This window comes from Atheta coriaria, unplaced genomic scaffold (genome assembly GCF_025399875.1).
Source record: "Atheta coriaria isolate IRGN ID8LTWV9N9 unplaced genomic scaffold, Caltech_Dcor_3.1 hic_scaffold_7_pilon, whole genome shotgun sequence".
NCBI lineage: Eukaryota > Metazoa > Arthropoda > Insecta > Coleoptera > Staphylinidae > Dalotia > Dalotia coriaria.
Window position 1 is genome coordinate 7,801,072 of NW_027045449.1, and position 19,550 is coordinate 7,820,621.

The window sequence follows — 19,550 nt, forward strand, 5'->3', positions numbered from 1 at the left end:
ACTCTATCAAGAATGATGACATTGATGCAACTACAACTACTACTAATATCAGCATCAATGACTACATATTTCAAAACGATCTAGAAAACCAAAATATCAATACAGGATAATTTCATTTACTAATTGCAGCAACATATCCAATATTTTTAATGTACCTTTCACGCCAACCTTTAGAAATTTAAGAATTTTAAAAATTAGATGGTGATCACAATTTGGAATAGATGTTAAACAAAATCTTTCAAAAAACAGTGGTTCTGGTGGCTATCCGCACTATTGGCGGATTATTTTTCAGAACAGCACACTCTCTTTTCCATTGGCCGTATGGTCCATATTCAGCATGAAGTATTATTAGTCCGGTTTTTCATTCATACTTAGGAGGGTAAACTATGAGCACATGCACATTGTCTTTGGGTGGTTGCTAGCCGATCCCAAAGAACAGCACACGTTTTACGAAATACTTTATTTGCTCAAATTAAGTTAGTAGCTAATACAATATAACTAATAAATACAAAGTAATATGTATATATTTATTATAATAATTTGATTTAATTTTGTAATTAAAACCATTAGTAATCAATAAAATATTATATCTATAACGATAGTTTTACATATTTTGACTTTCATAAATTTCATCTACACAACACATTATTAGTTCGCAGCACTAACAAATTTCAGGGAGTAATATCGTTAACATTAAACAAAAATGATTTTAATTATTTAATTTAATTATGTATATGTGAAATTACTTCTTGTCGTTTAATTAGTAAATAGAATGATTGTCAAAGCTCTAGTACGGATTGATTTGCTAGCCAACTGAACATACACATGCTTAAAGTATTTTTAAAGATTATGAATTCAGTCATAATCGACATAAAAATAAAGCTTTATTTCAACGCATCTTGCAAGTTGCTTCATATATTTACAATATGTAAAGCACTTCAGTTTCTCTATAAGTATTTTCAATGTAACTTGATTGTATATGGATCAATAATCTTATAGTTTCATTATTGTTTTAGCTGCCTATAAATAATTACTATTCGAACTCAGGCACACTTTACACTTATATACATCTGGAGAACACAAAACACATTCGTCCAGCACTTTCATAAACCGACTAGTTGTTAATTAATAGTATATGCGCAATGCGATACGTTTTATTTGTGAAGAAATTTGTTAGTTAGACCTAGCTATCCATTTCCGAGCTAAACGATGTTTTGTTTCATTGAAATAGACGAAAATACTTTATTCACGAAACTAACGATAGCAGACGCGGGTTGATCCGGATCCATGTCTGCAAACAAATGACACTGATTGTCGGAATTGCTTGTTGGTTTTCGTGCAACAAAACCGAATATTTTCCTGAAAAATTTATCATTTATTAGTAAACATAAGAGAAAATAATTATATATAGATATGTCAAATGTTTTACCTCGAAGGATGTTGTGTGTCTACAGTGGTGGCATTCCATCGATTGTCATCGGGGTCCAAACCACAGTGCGAGATTGAATTGATAGGGTAGTGCTTTCTAAAGAAAAGCTCGCGTTTGTTATCCGTTAATGTAATGCCCTGCTTATTAACTTTAAAGTGCACGATCTTCGCTTCAGGTTTTTTCATCTTCAGCAAATTAAAAACAGCTTTCCGCACTGCTTGCGGGCCCGTCAAAGATTCCATATCGATGGACAGCAGATAGTAGACATTGCATGCTGCACCTTGCACAAGAAGCATTTGCGTTTGAGTTGATATGGCGTCCACGGGAGCAATGTCGTTTTCTGGCAATAGTAGACGACATGGCAACGCAATTTGCGTAATCGAATGTTGATAAACCAATGCGGACAGCGATGTAAATACCGGTTCATTCGGGCAGCCCTTTATTCGAACACCGCGTGACGTTGGCTCAATTAGAAAATGTCGGACGAGTTCCTCTTTATTTGCTGCGGCCGCTGGCGCCATTGCAACTTTTAATGCCATGCCAAATCCGCCTGCAAAAGTATTCGAGTTGCGCACAACAAAGGTGCCAGGTGGCTTGTCACGTAACATGTTAATCGCTAAAACCATCAAATAATTTTGTAAATCAATTGTATATCTAGGAGGCGCAAGAAAACGTTGTTACCTTCATCTCGAGTAATCGTAGGTTTATACCAAAACTTGGATGAATCGCTGACAAACTTAACGTGAATTGGTGATACTTCTTGGGTGGGTTCATTAGACGAAATCGAACCACGTCGAGACGTTCCTTGATATATCGAAGGTGACGAAGAGCCGTTTTGACTTTTCGGGCTGTAACTATCAGAGAAATTGCGTGCGGTTGAATGGAAGAAATCTTTGTCATTGGTGAAGTCTGATGGTGAGTGCAAAATTGGATGGTCCTTTCTACATGCGCAAAATCAAACACAATGTTAACAACTTTAAATGATTACAAGCATCAATCGCGGATCATACAGAAGAACTACCCACAAGCTTTTAATCCGCAATTGATAATTCAAACTACATGCGCATACTTTGTTATACAATATAAGAAGTAGTTTTCAGTGTTACGAAATTTAGGAATAGTGCACGAAGTGCTGTACGTGCCGAATTCCAGCAACCTGTACTCTATAGTATTGTCTAGATTTAAATTCTACGGTTAATTGTAGACAATCTCGCTCAAAATTACCTCGCATTCGAATCCGACCACTTCTTATTGTTTGTTGAAGCAACACGTCTATAATCGTCGCGTTTTAGATCATGACAAAATTTAATACAGTGGCTACATTTTTATGAACAACTCACCTCACGGTCGTTGGACTCTTGGGAGGTAAACGCTCGCCGGGTAAGTCAAATTGTACAGTAGGTGTAGAGCTATTTGCGTATGGCGTGCGGGCCACTGGGAACGCGGGGGTTTGAGGCCGCGAAGAAACGCTATGTGGTGAACTTGAATCCACCTCTGTTGATCTCCATGTTGAATAATCATCTTGGTACTACACATACAATAGAAATGATATAAAATCAACGCACATATACTTATTAAAATTTACAAATAAATATACGAACACAGTTTTAATAGATAGCAAATTAATTGTTGGATTAGTACCTGCCATGCAGACGAGGAGTTATTGGTTGAACCGTTATACAAGTTATTTGCTCCGTTGGACAAGTTTGCCATTAAGTCGGATAGGACAGCAATTCGCGGATGAATTTCGTCGTTTGCGCGTGGTACATGCACAATACCCACCGGGTTAGTTATGTTATTGCCATCTTTATTGGCGGCCTGGTTGGCCAAAGACAACAACCCGCTAGCGTCTTGACGCGCACTGACGTCACCGCTCCTTGACGGAGCTCGGACGACATGTCCCAAAGGATGAGCCGCTAGCGCGTTCTCGGGCGACGACGACGAAGTGCTCTGTAATATGTGCAGTTTTGGTGTGCAAATCTTTGGTGCAATCAAAACTATATTCAATTATAAACTTTCAATTACTTTAGCGTATTCCTTTCTGAGGGCAACAAATGGCCGCTCAGTCCGTCCGTTGGTGTAGTTGCTCTTCGTTGAGTAGCTAGAAGTAGAACTTGGCGACATCGCTGACTGCTTTGTATTTATATGCAAGGGTATCGTGAAATCCTCATCGTCATCGGCGAAGGCGGTCGTGTCGCTTGTGTATCCATCCTGTCGGTGGCTGGCGGATTGTCTCAGATGCCTATTTTGAACGCTGCGGAGTTCCGTCATCAAACTGTGTTGATATGGTTGGCGCTCCTCTTTTCGTTGCATTTCACGACGTTCCTTGAGCTTCATCTGTTGCTTCTGCAACCAGGTCAGGTTACTGCTGTTTGTAGAATACCTGAAAATATTATTTCAATTAGGTGTGTTCACACAATAAATATAATTAGCATTTTCTAGAACACTCATTATAGTGGCTTCCAAAAACCAACGAGTAAGTGTGACCCATTTATAACAGGAAGTAGAGTATTTTTAATCCGAGACGAAAGCGCAGGACCGTCAATTACATTAGCATGTATAAAACAATAAAACAAAAGTATTTCAAAACCTCAGAAAAGTTATTTGCTTTTCCGTTTCGAATAGAAATTGGCTTCGTTCGATTGTACACACAAACAATACGCAAATCTGAGCATCTGGGTTATTTTTAAGACTGGTGTTGTTGGAGCACACTGTTTTGTAATAAGAATCAGACCTTGGGAAATTATTACGTTCATGTTTATCGAAGTTTTTTGGCATCGGCTCGAGCCCAAGCAAAAGTCCTGTGCAACATTTTCACAGCACGGATGAATCACTGAGCTTTTTTTAAAATCTCATTAACGGTGTTTAAGTGCAAGGATATCGTAATTAATCCGAGCAAACATTTATCCAAGTTAAAATTTCATGATAATAAACAAGTTATTTGAAAGATTTGTACAAACAAATGTATGCTCTAAATTAAAGCAAAATGTGTTGGATAGTTAGATGATCCAATTAAATAAATTTACAGCTTAATTGACTTCAAGTTAACTTTAAACTTGAATGAATAACAATCGTTGGTTTACTTTGTTTGGTTGTATCACAAGCTATAATGTAATAATATCCAATTCATTCCACCTACGACACTCCTTTATAGGAGACAGAACCGAAAACAATTATGGGCTTTCAATGCGATGTAAATGGTATGACGTAACAATATCGGTTACTTCGGAATTTAACGAACCATGAACGATTTTCGCTTCCGTCGAATCACACCTATTTCAAATCTTAATTTAAGCCAATGATTCAATTTTGTAAGTGTAATTAAACGATCATTTGAAGAATCTTATTCCTTAGTTATACATGTCTGTAGCTATTCTTATAATAATGAACTAACTATTAAAGTATATATGTTTCAAAGAAATAACACTTTAATTCCGAGCTTTCTTCAACTTCAATTTGCCGCTACCGCGACTACAGACATAATACACAATTTAAGTAGGTTAAAAACCACACATGTTTCAAAAATAGATTAAATCAAGTCTTTACCCTTCTCGCAAAACATTTTAGAGGGTGCATTCATCACATTTACAACAAAATATATTTGGTAGTGTTAGATATTGCCCGAATAGATATAACTTTCGCAATAGGAATGAAATTAAAAACCAGATGGTATTTTTACATAAGGTCAAGCCGTATTAAGAGTGCATAAAAGAGATAGTAATTGTGCCACTTACGTTTCGCATTGTTGGCTGTCGCTGAATTTGCCAGAAGTCCGAAATGCACTTGGTGATGACCAGCTCTCGGAATTAGAATAATGAGTACTCTTAAGACTGGATACGTTGTCGCCATTTGTTCGGAGCGTTGAATCTGTATAACTCTTCTTAACTGGTTCCTTAGTCCTTACTGAATAGAACTCCTCTCTCAGGCTTTGCTTCACTTGCGGCTCCTGGCGGTAATTCGCTGCTAAAGCTTTGCTGGTAAAGATGTTATCAATCGCATCTCCCCCACTACCGTTGTAGGTGTTGTATCCGCTTTTCTGACTATTGTTATTATTATTAAACGTGTTCGAACCGTATTGAGGATAAACTTGTGTTTGCACTTTGTTGAGGGTGTTGCCTTGACTTTTGTTAAAGCTTGCCTTCCGGACTAAGCTCGGGCTGGAGAGTTTTTTGGTGTCCCCGATCATGGTGTTGTTGACACCGTAACTGAACGGTCTACTGTCCTGCCTCGCGTGGTATGGTATGTTTTTGTCTTCCTCCTCGTCTATGTATCGAACATTTTCCAAATCGTTCGTGTTCTCCGTCGGAATCGGCTGAGGTTTAAGATCGGGAATATTTTGCACTGTCAGCATCATGTCCGAGAGCAACTCGTCCAACTCGCGATGTTGGTCCTCTGGTGAAAGGGGGGACGGTTGACCGGTTAGTGGGGGACTAGTGGAGGCGTTGGTGTTTGCATGCTGTTGATGTCCTGATGGGAAAATGCAAAATTTTGCGTCAGCACTGGCACATGGCTCGTTAGTAGTAGTTAGCATCAGTCATTACCTGCTGACGATATTCCGGAGTCCATCGATACGGTTAAAGGACTGGACACCGCACCTGGGGACAATTCTTGTTTCTTCGCTATTGTAGCATAAATGCTACCGTCCAAGGGACCGAAAGTATGATTTACATCATCTGCAATTTAATCGTGCCTGAATATACAATAAATTGTGCTTAAAAATATTTTGTTTTGCTTCATTTCGGCACAAATAAATTTTAATATTCCTAATTAATTTCTAAAAAATTAATTTAATTTAAATTAATTAATTTAGCTTGAAGACAGAGATGTTGATAATACGCACACGAATTTACAAACTCTTGTTGAACGTGATATTACAAACCCAATTCCAAATCTATTTCTAAACAAACACATTAAGACGTATTAGTTACAACTGACAAGGCTATGAAACCTATTTCAAAGATGCCTTTTTACCGCTTTCTAGTGAACATGATGCGAAACACATTTATTCAAAAACTCACACTCAATAACACCAAATCGACGTGTAAAAGTTTATACGTTGTAACACTAAACCATTTGTAAGCAAACCACTTTGAATTAAGATTTTGATGTTGGAACTCACCGCATTACGTCTCGAAACAATTATTTTACAAGATTTGCGTCGTATTTACACGACGTAGCTGTGTGGTATATTTTCTAATCGTTTGAATTCACAACTAAGTATTAGAAATCGAACACGCCGCCGGTAATGGTAAAATAGTAAAACGCGGATAAGCGCGCCGGGAAATCTCGAAGCTGGAACAAACCTCGCGCTAGACGCTAATAGCAGAGAAACCACTGAATCGACGTGTATTTTATTGGACGGCATGGGCCACATGGTAGGTTCACTCATTTTATTTTGAAGCGGCAGAAATAGGTGTGTGTGTGTCTGACGACTGACGAAAATAACATCCAGCTTTGGTTGAATTACAATTGGAGATAGGATTGAGCCAAACTGTGCGTGCGCAGTAATTTAAAATTCCTAATCCTCCAGGTAATTTTAATACACTATACAGGATGCAATCACCGAAATTGCATGATTCTGAGAAAGATAGAAAGGTGAACGACACGTGGCATAAAAAACCATCAGCCAATCTTAAAAATATCAAAATCTCTAAAATTTAATTTGATAAATTAGAATTTGTTGTATTTGAACTAATATCGCAAATATTAAACCTGATAAGAAAATGTACCCATCAAACTAATGTAATCTCCGTCATAGGGATTAAGTGTAACAATAGATTGGATAAAAAAAATGGTATCCAAAACAACTTCAAAGTTTAAATCACAAAATTGCTACTACACATCGAGATCATAGGTCCAGTACACCTGTTACACCGGTTAGAAATAACCGAGACATAATACTTTTTTTGCTAAACCAGTGCGCCTCTGTTGAGAGCGTAATAATTTACTTTGAACGTCTTGCCACAGTATTTGTTTCGAAGCTATTTTTATACAATTTTCGCCTTTTACATGAAAAGAATACATAATGACTGAGACTATACCTGAATCAGTATCTTCATCTTCCTCAGATTCATCTCCTTCGAAAGGACTATCTGCGCGAGTTATCCTATCATCGTTCATGGTTACAGGCACCGCTGGAGTGGGCGCAGGGCCAGGATGACGACTTTCAGGGCCAGGACTAAAGTGTAATTCGATTGCACCGTCAATAGGAAATCGAGGATCTGTAAACAAAATCGTTGTTGCAGGAAACAACCACCATATTTTGTCGTGTTGTAACCGTTTACTCACCATTTGAAGCACCATCTAAGTCCTGTCTGGTAAAGCTAAGTGTATTATCGGAGACGGCACACGTATGAAACTGACAAGCAAAAATAGTCTCTCTATCGAACTCCGCGTGATGATAACACTTTATTAGAATGTCGCCTCGGAGTTGCAGTCCTCGACGACGTTCGCCAGCAACGTTTACGGTAAATTGCGATACACCGCTTGATACTGAATAGATGCCTTTGATAAAAAGAAAGAAATCATAATATACCCGTAGAAATATTTTATACTGCAATATTTTTATACTTACCAGAAGTGTAAATTGGTGTTTGTCCCTCATAAAGTTTTAAGAAAGCTCTGCATCCGTTATTTTGGTAGGCAGGGGCACCTAGTACGGTGACATGAGTTAAATACAAAGGTGCCGAATTGATTTTTATGCTGTGCGAGAGAAGGCCAGCAAAATATGCAACGTATCTGAAGAAAGGAATAATATAACCAATACCTAATTTGTATAATTGCATGAAATTAGATTATGCGAACCTCTTGTTTGATGGCAAATACAACGGACCAATGTTGTCGTCGAGGAATTTTCGCATAGAGAAACGGTCAAGGGCCTGATCTGCGCTCCCGCAAATGTTTGAATAGTGCATATATGAAGCTACCACTACACCCAATTTATCTTTGCCTCCCCTAAAATTAAATTAAACCCATTCGCATAAGTAATGATTCAGTGAGCTACGAATTGCTTATGTACACAAGAAAAGCCGAGAAATCTACACAAAAGGGAAGAGTAAACATGAAACATTCTTCAATAAATCAAATAATTTTTCAAGTTTGCTTAAGAGATAAGGCTTCTCGGAACACTGAATCAACACTTGTCGATTATTAAATATAATTAAGAGAAATGATAATATGAACAGCAGTAAAATTGCAATTTTTTTAAGTACCGGGCGTGTATTACGGCGATTCGATGTTGGTCCGTAGACAACCAGGAATCGATCTGTTTACACACGCTACAGAGACGTTCCAACGGTGGTGCTAGACGCGCTGACCACCCAACTTCTTCGACATGCTTATGTTCGTTAAGTAGAGCGGCCCTCGGCTCAGACAAGTTGAACACCTAGAAAACAACATAGTTAATAATGGAACCAGCACCATTGACATGATAACAACTTACTTTGTAGTTATCACCGTGTTTGTTGATTAGCATGTGGGATGCTTGACGATGTCCCCGCCGGAATACCTGCGCACTACACGTCGCTGGAAACCACAGCGCGATAATGCGCTCCGTCACGTAGCTAAGATCCATCCCGTCTCCGCCGCCTCCTTTGTTGCTAGAAGATTTTTTTCGACGGGGCTGCGACGTTAAGGCATCCGTGAATACATTCTGTTGTTGGTAATTAGATGTTATCACCTGCTATAAAGATAATTTCAGATTAGATTTTGATATGAATAAATGGTGCAGCTAAACTTACCGTCTTGTTATTTCGATTCCCATTTTTTGCTTCTTCATGTGTGTGCTGTAATCAAATAAAACAATAACTAATCAAAATAATTTTCGGCAAAAAGGTCATTACAGTACAAAATCTCAAAAAGAGCAAGTATTTAATTGGTTGTTTACAATCTTACGCTCATAAATTAAACATTTGTTGATTTTGTATAATTGATTGGCGTTACGTGCGACTAGTATTAGTTCCGACAATCCGACCAGTATTTCTTGTCTGCTATGCATTCTCGATTGGCACGAACGGTCGGCGGAGTTATCTTCTGGAGGCATCATGCAACGCGTAAACTCTCGCCAAGCAAACGCACCGGTAAGTAAATTTTTGCGCCTGTATATTTAATGCATTAGATAATCGTTCATAGCAATGGAAGGATGTTGAAATCAAGCGACTCAGATGCTAGCGCCAATTGCCGGTTGAACGGTTTGTTGTTAGAGTGAAACATGCCAATTTTTAAGGCTCGTGGAAAACATTAAAATGTAAGAAAATTAATGCAAACAGATGGCGTCACACCCTGGTTGGCGCCGGTAATCAACTTTGAACTGTTCCAAATCTGCGCAAAACGTACCCAAGTATTACACAATTCGATTGAGGGAAATAAAGTAACACAAGTACCTAGTACTTAAGTAACGATCATATTAAATAGAAGCATGCATACATGCCTTTAATACTAGATATTTTGCATTAGTATTACCTTGTTTTCTATGTAAAACGCGACGTGATGTATCGTGAACGCAATTCGGTATAAAAGTTTCGCACTAATTTGTGGTTCTTCCTCTCGTTGCCTCTGACAACAGCACTTAATATTTTTATCGTACATGACTCTTCGTATTGAATTTTTGGTGTGTGGAAACGTATACTACTGCTGCATCCCGTGCAGAGGGGATTGCGAATGCAGCGGGATGCCAGAATGCAGAAGCCGGCAAACATTGGGAAGGAGACACGCCCGCGCGTTACTTCCTCCCTACTTCCACCGCCAACTCTGCCTCCGTCTCTCGGGGGTTCCTGCGGCTTTTAACGCAACGGCAGTCTGCATTACGTGTTTCCTCTGGATCTGCCGCCGCAGGCGGATAGAAGAACCGAAAGATACCCTTGCAGTAAAAAGAGATAAAACGATCCCGTTCCAAACGGGATGCAAGCAGATAAATAACAGACAAATTTCTACACGTGACAACACATTGATTGAATGGCGGTGTAAAATCAAAGACGCAGAGGTTTTTCGAATCATCGACTGTTGAGTGTCATAAAATCTAAATCGATTGAGCAATAAAGATTTATTATTATTCTATCAATGTAAATAATAAACGTTCTATCTCTTATAGTAATATTTGCACAATCACGCAAACGTTTTGCACACATAAATTTCCCAACGCGTCCCAGCAAGGTTTAGTTTGCAAGACCGTTAAAAGTTATTCGCACAATTCGCGATTCAACACGGTCATACGACTGGTCGGACAGGTCATATAGCTAAACACTGCGTAAATTCTCAGGAAACCCTTCCCGGGAGTCGAAAGAACGAGTCTGGTTCTCGTGAACGTGAGCACGTCTCCGAAAGGCTTTAGTTTACGTATACGTACACCGCGACCACAATGACAGCTAAGTCCAAATAAACTTTTTCAACTTGTCACATAACTCCAGTGCTCACTTCTCGTGTTACGTTCCATCTTCACACTTGAAAACTCCTTGAAACTCTTTTCCTACGAAATATTAGATGTTCATTGCGAAATAATGAATGCCTGCCGTTGCCTGCAGGAAACCGTATACAGGCTGCATTAACAAAGCGTTCCATCAGATTATTGAATAATTTCCGATTATGACGGCAATCGATAAAATTGGCTCTGGAAAGCTTTTAGCGAAAGTGAAGCTATAAATTGACGCAAAAACTTCATTCACCTGCATATGAATGTGGGCAGAGGCCGCGGGAAGTACGAAATAGCGTTCTTTGAACGGGCGCTAACTCGAATACCTCCGGCATAAATTATTATCCATTTAGGTGAAACCCATTAGAAAACTCCAGTATGCTGTAACTAATTAAATTGCTTCTTAATGTGGCAAATAAGACCCATTACATCTTAGGGTGTATTTATGTGTGCCTACTTTAATACCCTTGTGTATATATTACGTAAACTCGATAGGCATGTGCAAAAAACACGTTAATATGATAAATTACAGAATAAATAGAATAAATTGCAGCACCAACTCAACATCAATTCAGTGATATTACTATTTAATTAATCATTAAAATGTTTTTTATGTGCGGCGACGCCTCGAAATCCAACAGCATGACTAGAATGCATCTAAAAATATTACAGCAACTTTTAAATCTAATTTTAATTAAAATCTTGAGCAGTGACTAACAAATGACATTATTACATTACATTTAAAATGCTTTGAGTGTGTGCCATGTCAGCCGATTAAAAACAACACTTGAAATCAGTGTCCATTTGTGGATGAGTAAATAACAAAATTTTTTGGGTGCGACCTGACCAAACCCGTACGAGAGCTTAATTTTTAAGTTAAACTTAAATAAACACGTAAGCATGAGGCGAATTTTGTGGAAGGCAAATAAAAACTCTGAAGCATGTGAAACACAAATATTTTTTTAAAAGCCCCGATCGCTTTTAAATAAATGTAAGTGCTTAAGATTACCTTTGGTTCGACATTTGTGCATCGTGTGCTTTTAGTATGTCAATGCTAAAAGTGGTGAGTCTCAAGTAACACCTAATGTTTAAATGTTGATCTAGCCTAGCCCTAACTCTCCCGGCAACAAGCGATGACTCCACAGGCAGCAACATTTAAAGAAGTGCGTGCATGTGTAGTTATATTTAAAACGAGTCCAATTAGTCGCTGCCGTACTCACTGGAATGTCAGGTGGCGAGGTAACATAAATGAAAGGTTTGCACCAACTTGACAAATTCATCTCCGAGATTTATCACCGCCCGGACGCACCGAATTATGCATACTTCTCTGCGGCGAACCGACAAAAACCGCAACCGCGTACACACTAAACATTTTTCCGACCTATCCTCGCGGCGCGTGTGCTTTTCTACGTACTCGTTACTGAAGGAGGGATATTCCTGAAGATGCCATGCGCGTGCTTTCCCATCAGATAGAGCATTTCCAAATGACCGCAATATCGCTGCTCTTAATCGCCACCGCCACCGAGAACTTGAAATGTTTTTCAGAGTCACAATTCGCGCACATCCATACAGTTTACGACGACGTCGATCGAATGTCGCGCGAATTTGCCGAAAATCTCTCACACTTTCAATAAAATCGCGGCGCAAACTAACATGTGTTAATTTTAGTATTTCAAAATGCTTAATTGCCGCCGTCAGTGTAGCGCCAAGCGCATTCGCGTCGTCGAGCAAAATCGCGTTCTCCTCGCAGTCGCCGGCAAGTCACTGACTCCTCAGGACCAAGCGCAAAGAGACTAAATGCACAAAACATTCACGGGACGCTCATGGAGTGAGTAAGATGCAATAACAAAACACAAATGCGCCTCGACGTTTTTCTACAGGGCGTGCGGCGAAGCAGTCGCGGCTGCGAATATTGGAATCACACATGTCAAAAAAAGCTCCCGCGCTCGATACAATTTCAAAGCGCGATCAAAGCTTGAACTCACGTGACCTCGCAAACTATCAAAGTGCATTCGTATCGACGCTTAATAATAAACACATTGTCGAGCGCACATGAAATTAATAGCGTATTAGTGTTGCCACTCTGATCACTTTAGCTCCTGGGAAGATCAATCAAACTCGTATTAGTCACTGCGCGGCATGATTGATTGCATCTGTTTGATCAGCACACGAGGTATGCATCACCCAGTATAGAATAACATACTGCAATACTTATTCGATATTTGATATGAGCAGTGAACCCCAGTTATGCAACGCTGTTATATCTTGTCGCGCAGTATTGAATAAGCTAAAGTTAAAAAATTCAACTGTCTAACCAAATATGAACAAGGCATCCCTAGATGGTAACTTGGCTTTTTTTCTCCGAACTAACCGTCCTCGGATTAATACCCAACTGAATTGATTACGGAAGCATGTGGTGTTCGGCTGATTCAGAGGATTTTCTTCGCGGTACAGAGTTGGTAGTAAACAAAAGGTGATAAAAAAACACCCACACCATCTGTGTCACGCCATTGCCGTTTTCCGCTATTAATGTTTAGGTATGTTAGCGCCGTAAATAAGTTGTGTTCACTTAAATCGAAAAAAAGATGATCCAATTTTTCAACAATTATTCAATTGTTTTTTTGCATGGATGGATATGTTTGATGAGATATTTGACGATTGTTTTGAAGCGTTCATTTGCATGTGCGCAGTGCATGTCAGAGATGAAGGAAAACGGAAGGGAAGTGCCGTACATTAAACAGATGTTTTATTTAATGCAGACCTGCAATCGACTAGAACTCATCGCGAACGCGCGTCTGTCTGGCTGGAAGGCGTCACACTATAAAAAACATACGAAAATAGGCATATACATAGCCGCTTCCTTCAGTAAGTAATACAAGTGAAGCGATATGCTCAAATTTACGTGGGGACATTCAAATATGCCAAAAATAAGAATTACATGAAACTTCACAATTGAATTTTATACCAATCGAACGTATGCACAATAGATCATATCGCTTACCGGCATTAAACCTAATTAGCACGTGTTCCGAATAATTACAGCTAATTTGATTACAGGAAGTACTGGGTATTGTGAATTGAAATTCTAGGACTCAACGAAAATCAATAGGTTTTGCGTGGATTATGTTACGGACATCAAAATTGGATCATTGTATTGTATTGTTTATTTTGTTTTGTAAATGGCAAAGATAGAGAAGTCAAATTCAAGTGAATAAAGTCTAACGGTGGGAGAGTGAGGGGCATACACACATCGCTCGCTAAATATGTAATGTAGATGATACGGGTGAGCCGTGCCACTCGGGTCGTCTTCGGGAGCATCTCGTGCATCAGAATTTACGTCTTGACCTACAAACGCGAAGGGCGCGGCTAAGCTGAACTTAATCACTGTATACGCTGTGTACCATATTTCGCAGGACGTTACCTCACGTACGTCGTGATGTACTATCGTAGTTTTCAATATTGACTCCAAGTTACTTCACATTATTTCATAATAAATAAAGTTCGCAGAGTAAAAAATGGTCGCTGTTTATTTCTTGTGCTTATACGATACGATATAATAAAAATAAAATAAATAAAAACACACTCAGGCTTACCAAAATAATGTCTCCATTACATGGGGGCTTTTTGCGCTCCAATGTAGTTTGCACGGTTTGTATTTCCACCACCTTGCGGCGCATGGTCGTGCTGGTGGCATTCGTGCTGTTAGTCGCGTTGGTTTTGATCGTCGCATACACATCGTTATTGTTATTCGCACCGCCCACTGGAGGGTCATTGCGATTTATCTCGGAATTCGTAATCGTTCGTTCGCTAATTGTCGAGCCCGGCAAACTGTTCGATTTCTGCCATTGTCGATGAATTTTCCAGCTTGTGTCCGTAAACCGATCGGCCGCTTCCTACAAGTAATAAGAGCAAAACAAAAACCAATTATAACAAAGCAAAACAACTTAAAAACATAAAAAGGAAAATCGATTGCTTCGAGCATTCCAATGTGAGCAAAAGTGGAATATGATAACTTATAATTTATATTTAATGTTTAATTGCTGCTTTACTGCAGGTTATTATTAATGTAACTGCTACCAATCTAAGGTTTGACCCAATCACTGTAATTAAACTACATCTACGATATACCGATACATATTCAATAGTTTAATATAAAAATCATATTGCCTAAAAGTCAAGCTAAAGAGAAACCAGGAAATAAATAAATATCGAAAAATAAATGAGCCATTGTAACCATTTAAACTTTTTATTACAATGAATACATACTGTAATGAACCGGCAACACATTCGCGGAACTTTTATATTAATCTATCACAACTATAATTGATTGCAATTTTTAAGCATTCCCAACCTGCCTCGTTTATGTTAATTATTTCGTCCTTGCGCAAACCATTATTTGCGTCGCGTCCGAGCGCATGCAACAACGCAAATTTATTTATAATAATATTCAGTCACAACACCGCGGGCAACATGCATGAAAAAGTGTATACGTTTGATTTGTCACATATCAAACGCAAAATCCTACACTTGGAACGACCACATTAAAAAGCTATTAAATGATCAATATAACTGATTAATTAATTAAATTATTATGTTTATAAGAAGATTGTGTTATTACACAAGCGCATGACGCGTTACAAATGAATCACAAAATTTGTTATTTTTATTTTAGGATTCCTGACACAGTGATACTTCAGAGAAAGTTTGATTTAGAAGTGTTGCAGTTCCTGATCTGCGTCGACTCAACGAAAGATTTTTTATTATTCTATATCACTATATAAATAATTCAAAAACAACAAATCATGCTTTTTTAAACTCTACCCTAAGCCACATTTCTTTTCGCAAAAATATCTCCTTATAATGTCTAGCAATGAGTAGTGTATCAAATGCGCTTTAAATGTTTTATTAAAATATTTTCTCTGTACTGTGTCTAACGGTGTAGGTCCACCGCAAATGTTCGTCGGCGGTGCGTTTGTTGCGCGTCGTCCCATTCCCGCAGATGAACTTTGCCGATTATGAACAAGTTCACGTTGTTCACGAATGTGATTTTACGTCGGAGTTTGTTTTGCATTTACGATGTTAGCACCGTCGTCATGCTGCGCTGCAGTCCAGGTTCAACCAAGTACAATAATGTCACAAACGCGGCTCTGGTAACTGTACTAACTGTCTCCGCTGGATTATGAAAGGTAATTAATTAATATGAACTCTTATTACTACATAAGTCGACTATAATACTATAATCCTCAACTATTACTATGGTAGCACATATTCGCTGAACCAAATAAATGTAAATAATTTAATTTATTCCTACGATAAATAGGTGTCAATGGTAAATTTATTATATTAATTTAACCCACTTAAATTTTGGTTTATGTAGTCGACTTTTGTCAAGATCAAATTTTAATGCTGAGGTTAAATGCGAGTTACGATAATCTATCTACAGTACGAAGAAGAAACAAACACATGCGTCAGACATCAACGCAAAATATATTTGATCATCTTGTATCAACTTGTTATCGACTGACACAATCAATACAAGTCCTTAAATGTATTTGTTAATGAAATAAGATTTATGTAAACAGTTTTTTGAAGCAATTTATATACAAAGAGTTAATGATAGGTTACCCAACTAAAATGGGCGTGCATAATTTTTAATAATACAAAATAGTATTAATTTAACGTGATTAATTAATTTACCATATACCTATATGTATTTCTATTTTTGTTTATTAAAAATACTCAGTATTGTTATTTATCATTTCGCACCTTGGCTAAGAAAAGTGTTAGGCGTTAAATCAAAATTAATTCAATTTTACAGTTTACACTTGAAATAAAAAAAATCTTATCGATAACAATCGATCTTGAATTAATCTATAGTGTCTGATAGATGGTAATAATAATTACCTTGTATAATTGTTTAATATAATCCTTTTCCTTCATAATTTTCTCCGTTCGGGTAGCACCATTGTTCGTGTTTACAATGGACATTATTTCACATTATCACATTAACTCGTTTCCATCAGGTTTGGCTATCGGAATTAAATTTCGTCATTTTTATTTCGCACAACGATCGCGACTGGGTATGAATGTGAAATATGAATTCACCCGAAAGCAAAAGGTTAAACATGTACGATAATAATTATGCAGACGACGGGAAGAAATGGAGAGATAGCAATGTTTAAAAATTACGTCATCGGAGAACAAACGCGCGCGCGCGGGCACAAACAAACGATTTTACGGCGGTGATAAAACATTTGAATCGAAACGCAAATATCGAAACGAGCACTTTTTAGAGGACGTACACAATGCCTATATGCAAATGAGCACTTGCTTCTACCACCTTGAATTAGGATTGATTCCAATTCGTTTTTAACTTGTTGTTGTGATCACAAATAAATTCTATGGGACATGACGGCGTGTCGCGATGCACCAGCGTGTTTCGCGGTTGACTGAAACATGTAGAAGTTTTTTTCCTCCATTTCACCCATTATTTACTTATTAATTACGATGACGACGGCGTACCTGTTGTTACCGGCCAAGTTAAGTTGCTCCAGTGAGCGAGAGCACAAACCCACAGCCGACACCGACGCCGCGTACCAGCCGCGACTGATTGTGCATGATACGTTTATGTTTTTCAGCTCAGTTTGCCACTGTTTGTCGAGCGAGTCATGTGTGCCTATGTCGTATATGAAGTCGCGTTTTGCCACACGACTTGCCGCTCGTCGCTAGTATGAGTATGTAAACGGCGCATGTTTAACTTAAAATTCCCCCTTCACGCTGCTATATGTGTTTTAATGTGTGCACCATTTTTGCGCTCCAGCTACATAACAATCATCACAACGTCTGAGCAAAATATAAATTTTTCGCAGCACTGATGATGTGTAAATAAATAGAACGTTTCCTGCATTGGAACTGTGCGACTTGTAAACAAATGTCAGAATCGTTTATTCCAAATTGTAATTTGAGGATGATAAATTTAAAAATTATTTCATCAATATAAAATTATGCATGTGTGTGAATAGCGAATAAACAATGGAAGTGATCTAAAATAAGCAATGAGTAAATGCAGATTTTTATAGATTGAGCACACGTTTTTACTTAGAGAGTGTAGAATTGGCAAAAAACTGTAAACATATTATTTCAAACATGTTTGATGCACTAACATAGTCCATATTTTTGAAATACATATTTCGAATGATCCAAAATGTTTTATATTACATGTTCATCGAAACGCACCAACCGTTCCCATGGAAACACATATTTCTTGAATTTTTAAAATTTAGTAAAGTTTCTCAACTGACCACCCTGTAGCCCTGCATGAATATAAATTATAGAACGTGTACCAACATGCCTTCCACAATAACAAAAAGTTACCCAGTCTCACATTGCGCGATTGTATCGAAAAAAACCCAACCGTTGAAACAACAGATTTCGAAAATGTTTACTCCAGCAGTCACGTATACACGTTATTCATACGTCATCGGTAGTACAACCGATGTATTAAAATGATATACGTTAGGTGTACACACTGCCAAAGCTATACTGTTACAGCTGTACCTAGTAAACTATTTTTAGGTTTAAGTCTTTATTGTATAAAAATATCGATGATTCTGCAAGTAATCATGACGAGCGTGGCGTACCCACATGCACCATATGCACATATCCCATAAAATACACATTTGCGAAACGTAATTACTGGTCTGTTTCTTCGTGTTGTGTGCTCCGATTGCAATGTAATATAAACGTTGTATAAATCGCGCAGTGTCGTAAAAAGTGGCGAGTAGGCTAATTCGTGCGTGCAAATAGGAGCCAACCCAGTTCTCTCGCTGAAATTTCCAGAAACTCGGGATTTCACTGCGAATGTTAATTGAATTGAAAAACACCCATCGATGGGGTAATTTATGTCTGTTGGATAGCAAGCTCATTAAGCGCTGGCATGGGCGTCAGTCGCGACTCGTATTATAACATAATCCACTTCGATTTTGCATACAGCAAACGCGCGAAAGATGCGAACAAGATTTCAGCATGTTTGCTTGCCGTATCCCATTTTTTCTTTATTTTGCAGACATCGCGCAGACACTTTTCTTATAAAGTTTCTTATTAAGTGGTGAATTTTATTAAATCAACTTACCACAGCAATAAATGTCTTATTTCTTGTTTAGCACGTTCGGTAATGTAATGATATTCATGCATCAGATATATTAAAAAATACATATGTAAATTTTTATATTTTCTGTTAGTTTTATGCGCCACAGAGTAAACTTGTATTTGATGTGGCATTGCAACAGTTTTCGCAAGTTTTTTTTAGAGTTCTTACACAGATCTTTAGACAGATTCTAGGACTAACATCAAGATAGCTAATATTAGGTCAACTTTTATATGCGGCTGACCATCTTTCGTTTTAGATTATTGTAAAACTCTTATTACTCCAAATCAAAGCACTTGAATTTATTTTTGGAAAGGTAATATAAAGTCGATTATTTTTAAAAGTTAGAAAATTAATATTCATAATATAAATTCGCCGTTGAATTTCTGTACAAAACTCTTAGTTTACTATTTCTAAAGTTATTACTCTACGTAACAAATGAAAAGGCAGGCAAACGTTTTCCCGTAAATAAATTTATACCACACCCAGGAATCCATTTCCTTTTTGACGCACTTTTACACAAATATTACGCGACCTGGTTGTGCTGGAATCGCCGTGTTCGACCGAGG

At 38.0% G+C, this 19,550-nt stretch overlaps 1 protein-coding gene across 17 annotated transcripts in view; it reads right to left on the bottom strand.

Annotated features, from left to right (window-relative positions):
• Positions 1-441: 441 nt before the first annotated feature.
• The window catches only part of by (focal adhesion protein tensin), a 49,396-nt gene continuing 30,287 nt past the window's right edge, over positions 442-19,550 (bottom strand). For 2 of the 17 annotated variants that reach the window (XM_065307786.1, XM_065307796.1), the window contains 17 exons: positions 14,429-14,728; positions 9,169-9,213; positions 8,871-9,110; positions 8,641-8,813; positions 8,234-8,383; positions 8,004-8,167; positions 7,718-7,933; positions 7,471-7,650; positions 5,971-6,102; positions 5,164-5,896; positions 3,455-3,812; positions 3,071-3,379; positions 2,770-2,957; positions 2,654-2,701; positions 2,111-2,370; positions 1,430-2,045; positions 442-1,359 (listed from right to left, as the gene is read on the bottom strand). In XM_065307786.1, coding sequence (XP_065163858.1) covers positions 1,203-1,359; positions 1,430-2,045; positions 2,111-2,370; positions 2,654-2,701; positions 2,770-2,957; positions 3,071-3,379; positions 3,455-3,812; positions 5,164-5,896; positions 5,971-6,102; positions 7,471-7,650; positions 7,718-7,933; positions 8,004-8,167; positions 8,234-8,383; positions 8,641-8,813; positions 8,871-9,110; positions 9,169-9,213; positions 14,429-14,728 — 4,269 coding nt within the window. In that variant the 3' untranslated portion in view covers positions 442-1,202. Of the gene's footprint in view, positions 1,360-1,429; positions 2,046-2,110; positions 2,371-2,653; positions 2,702-2,769; positions 2,958-3,070; positions 3,380-3,454; positions 3,813-5,163; positions 5,897-5,970; positions 6,103-7,470; positions 7,651-7,717; positions 7,934-8,003; positions 8,168-8,233; positions 8,384-8,640; positions 8,814-8,870; positions 9,111-9,168; positions 9,214-9,889; positions 10,031-11,088; positions 11,110-12,055; positions 12,131-12,249; positions 12,269-14,428; positions 14,729-16,739; positions 17,285-17,357; positions 17,534-19,550 lie in introns of those variants that run through there. The other 15 variants (XM_065307795.1, XM_065307794.1, XM_065307793.1 and 12 more) reach the window with 15 other exon arrangements.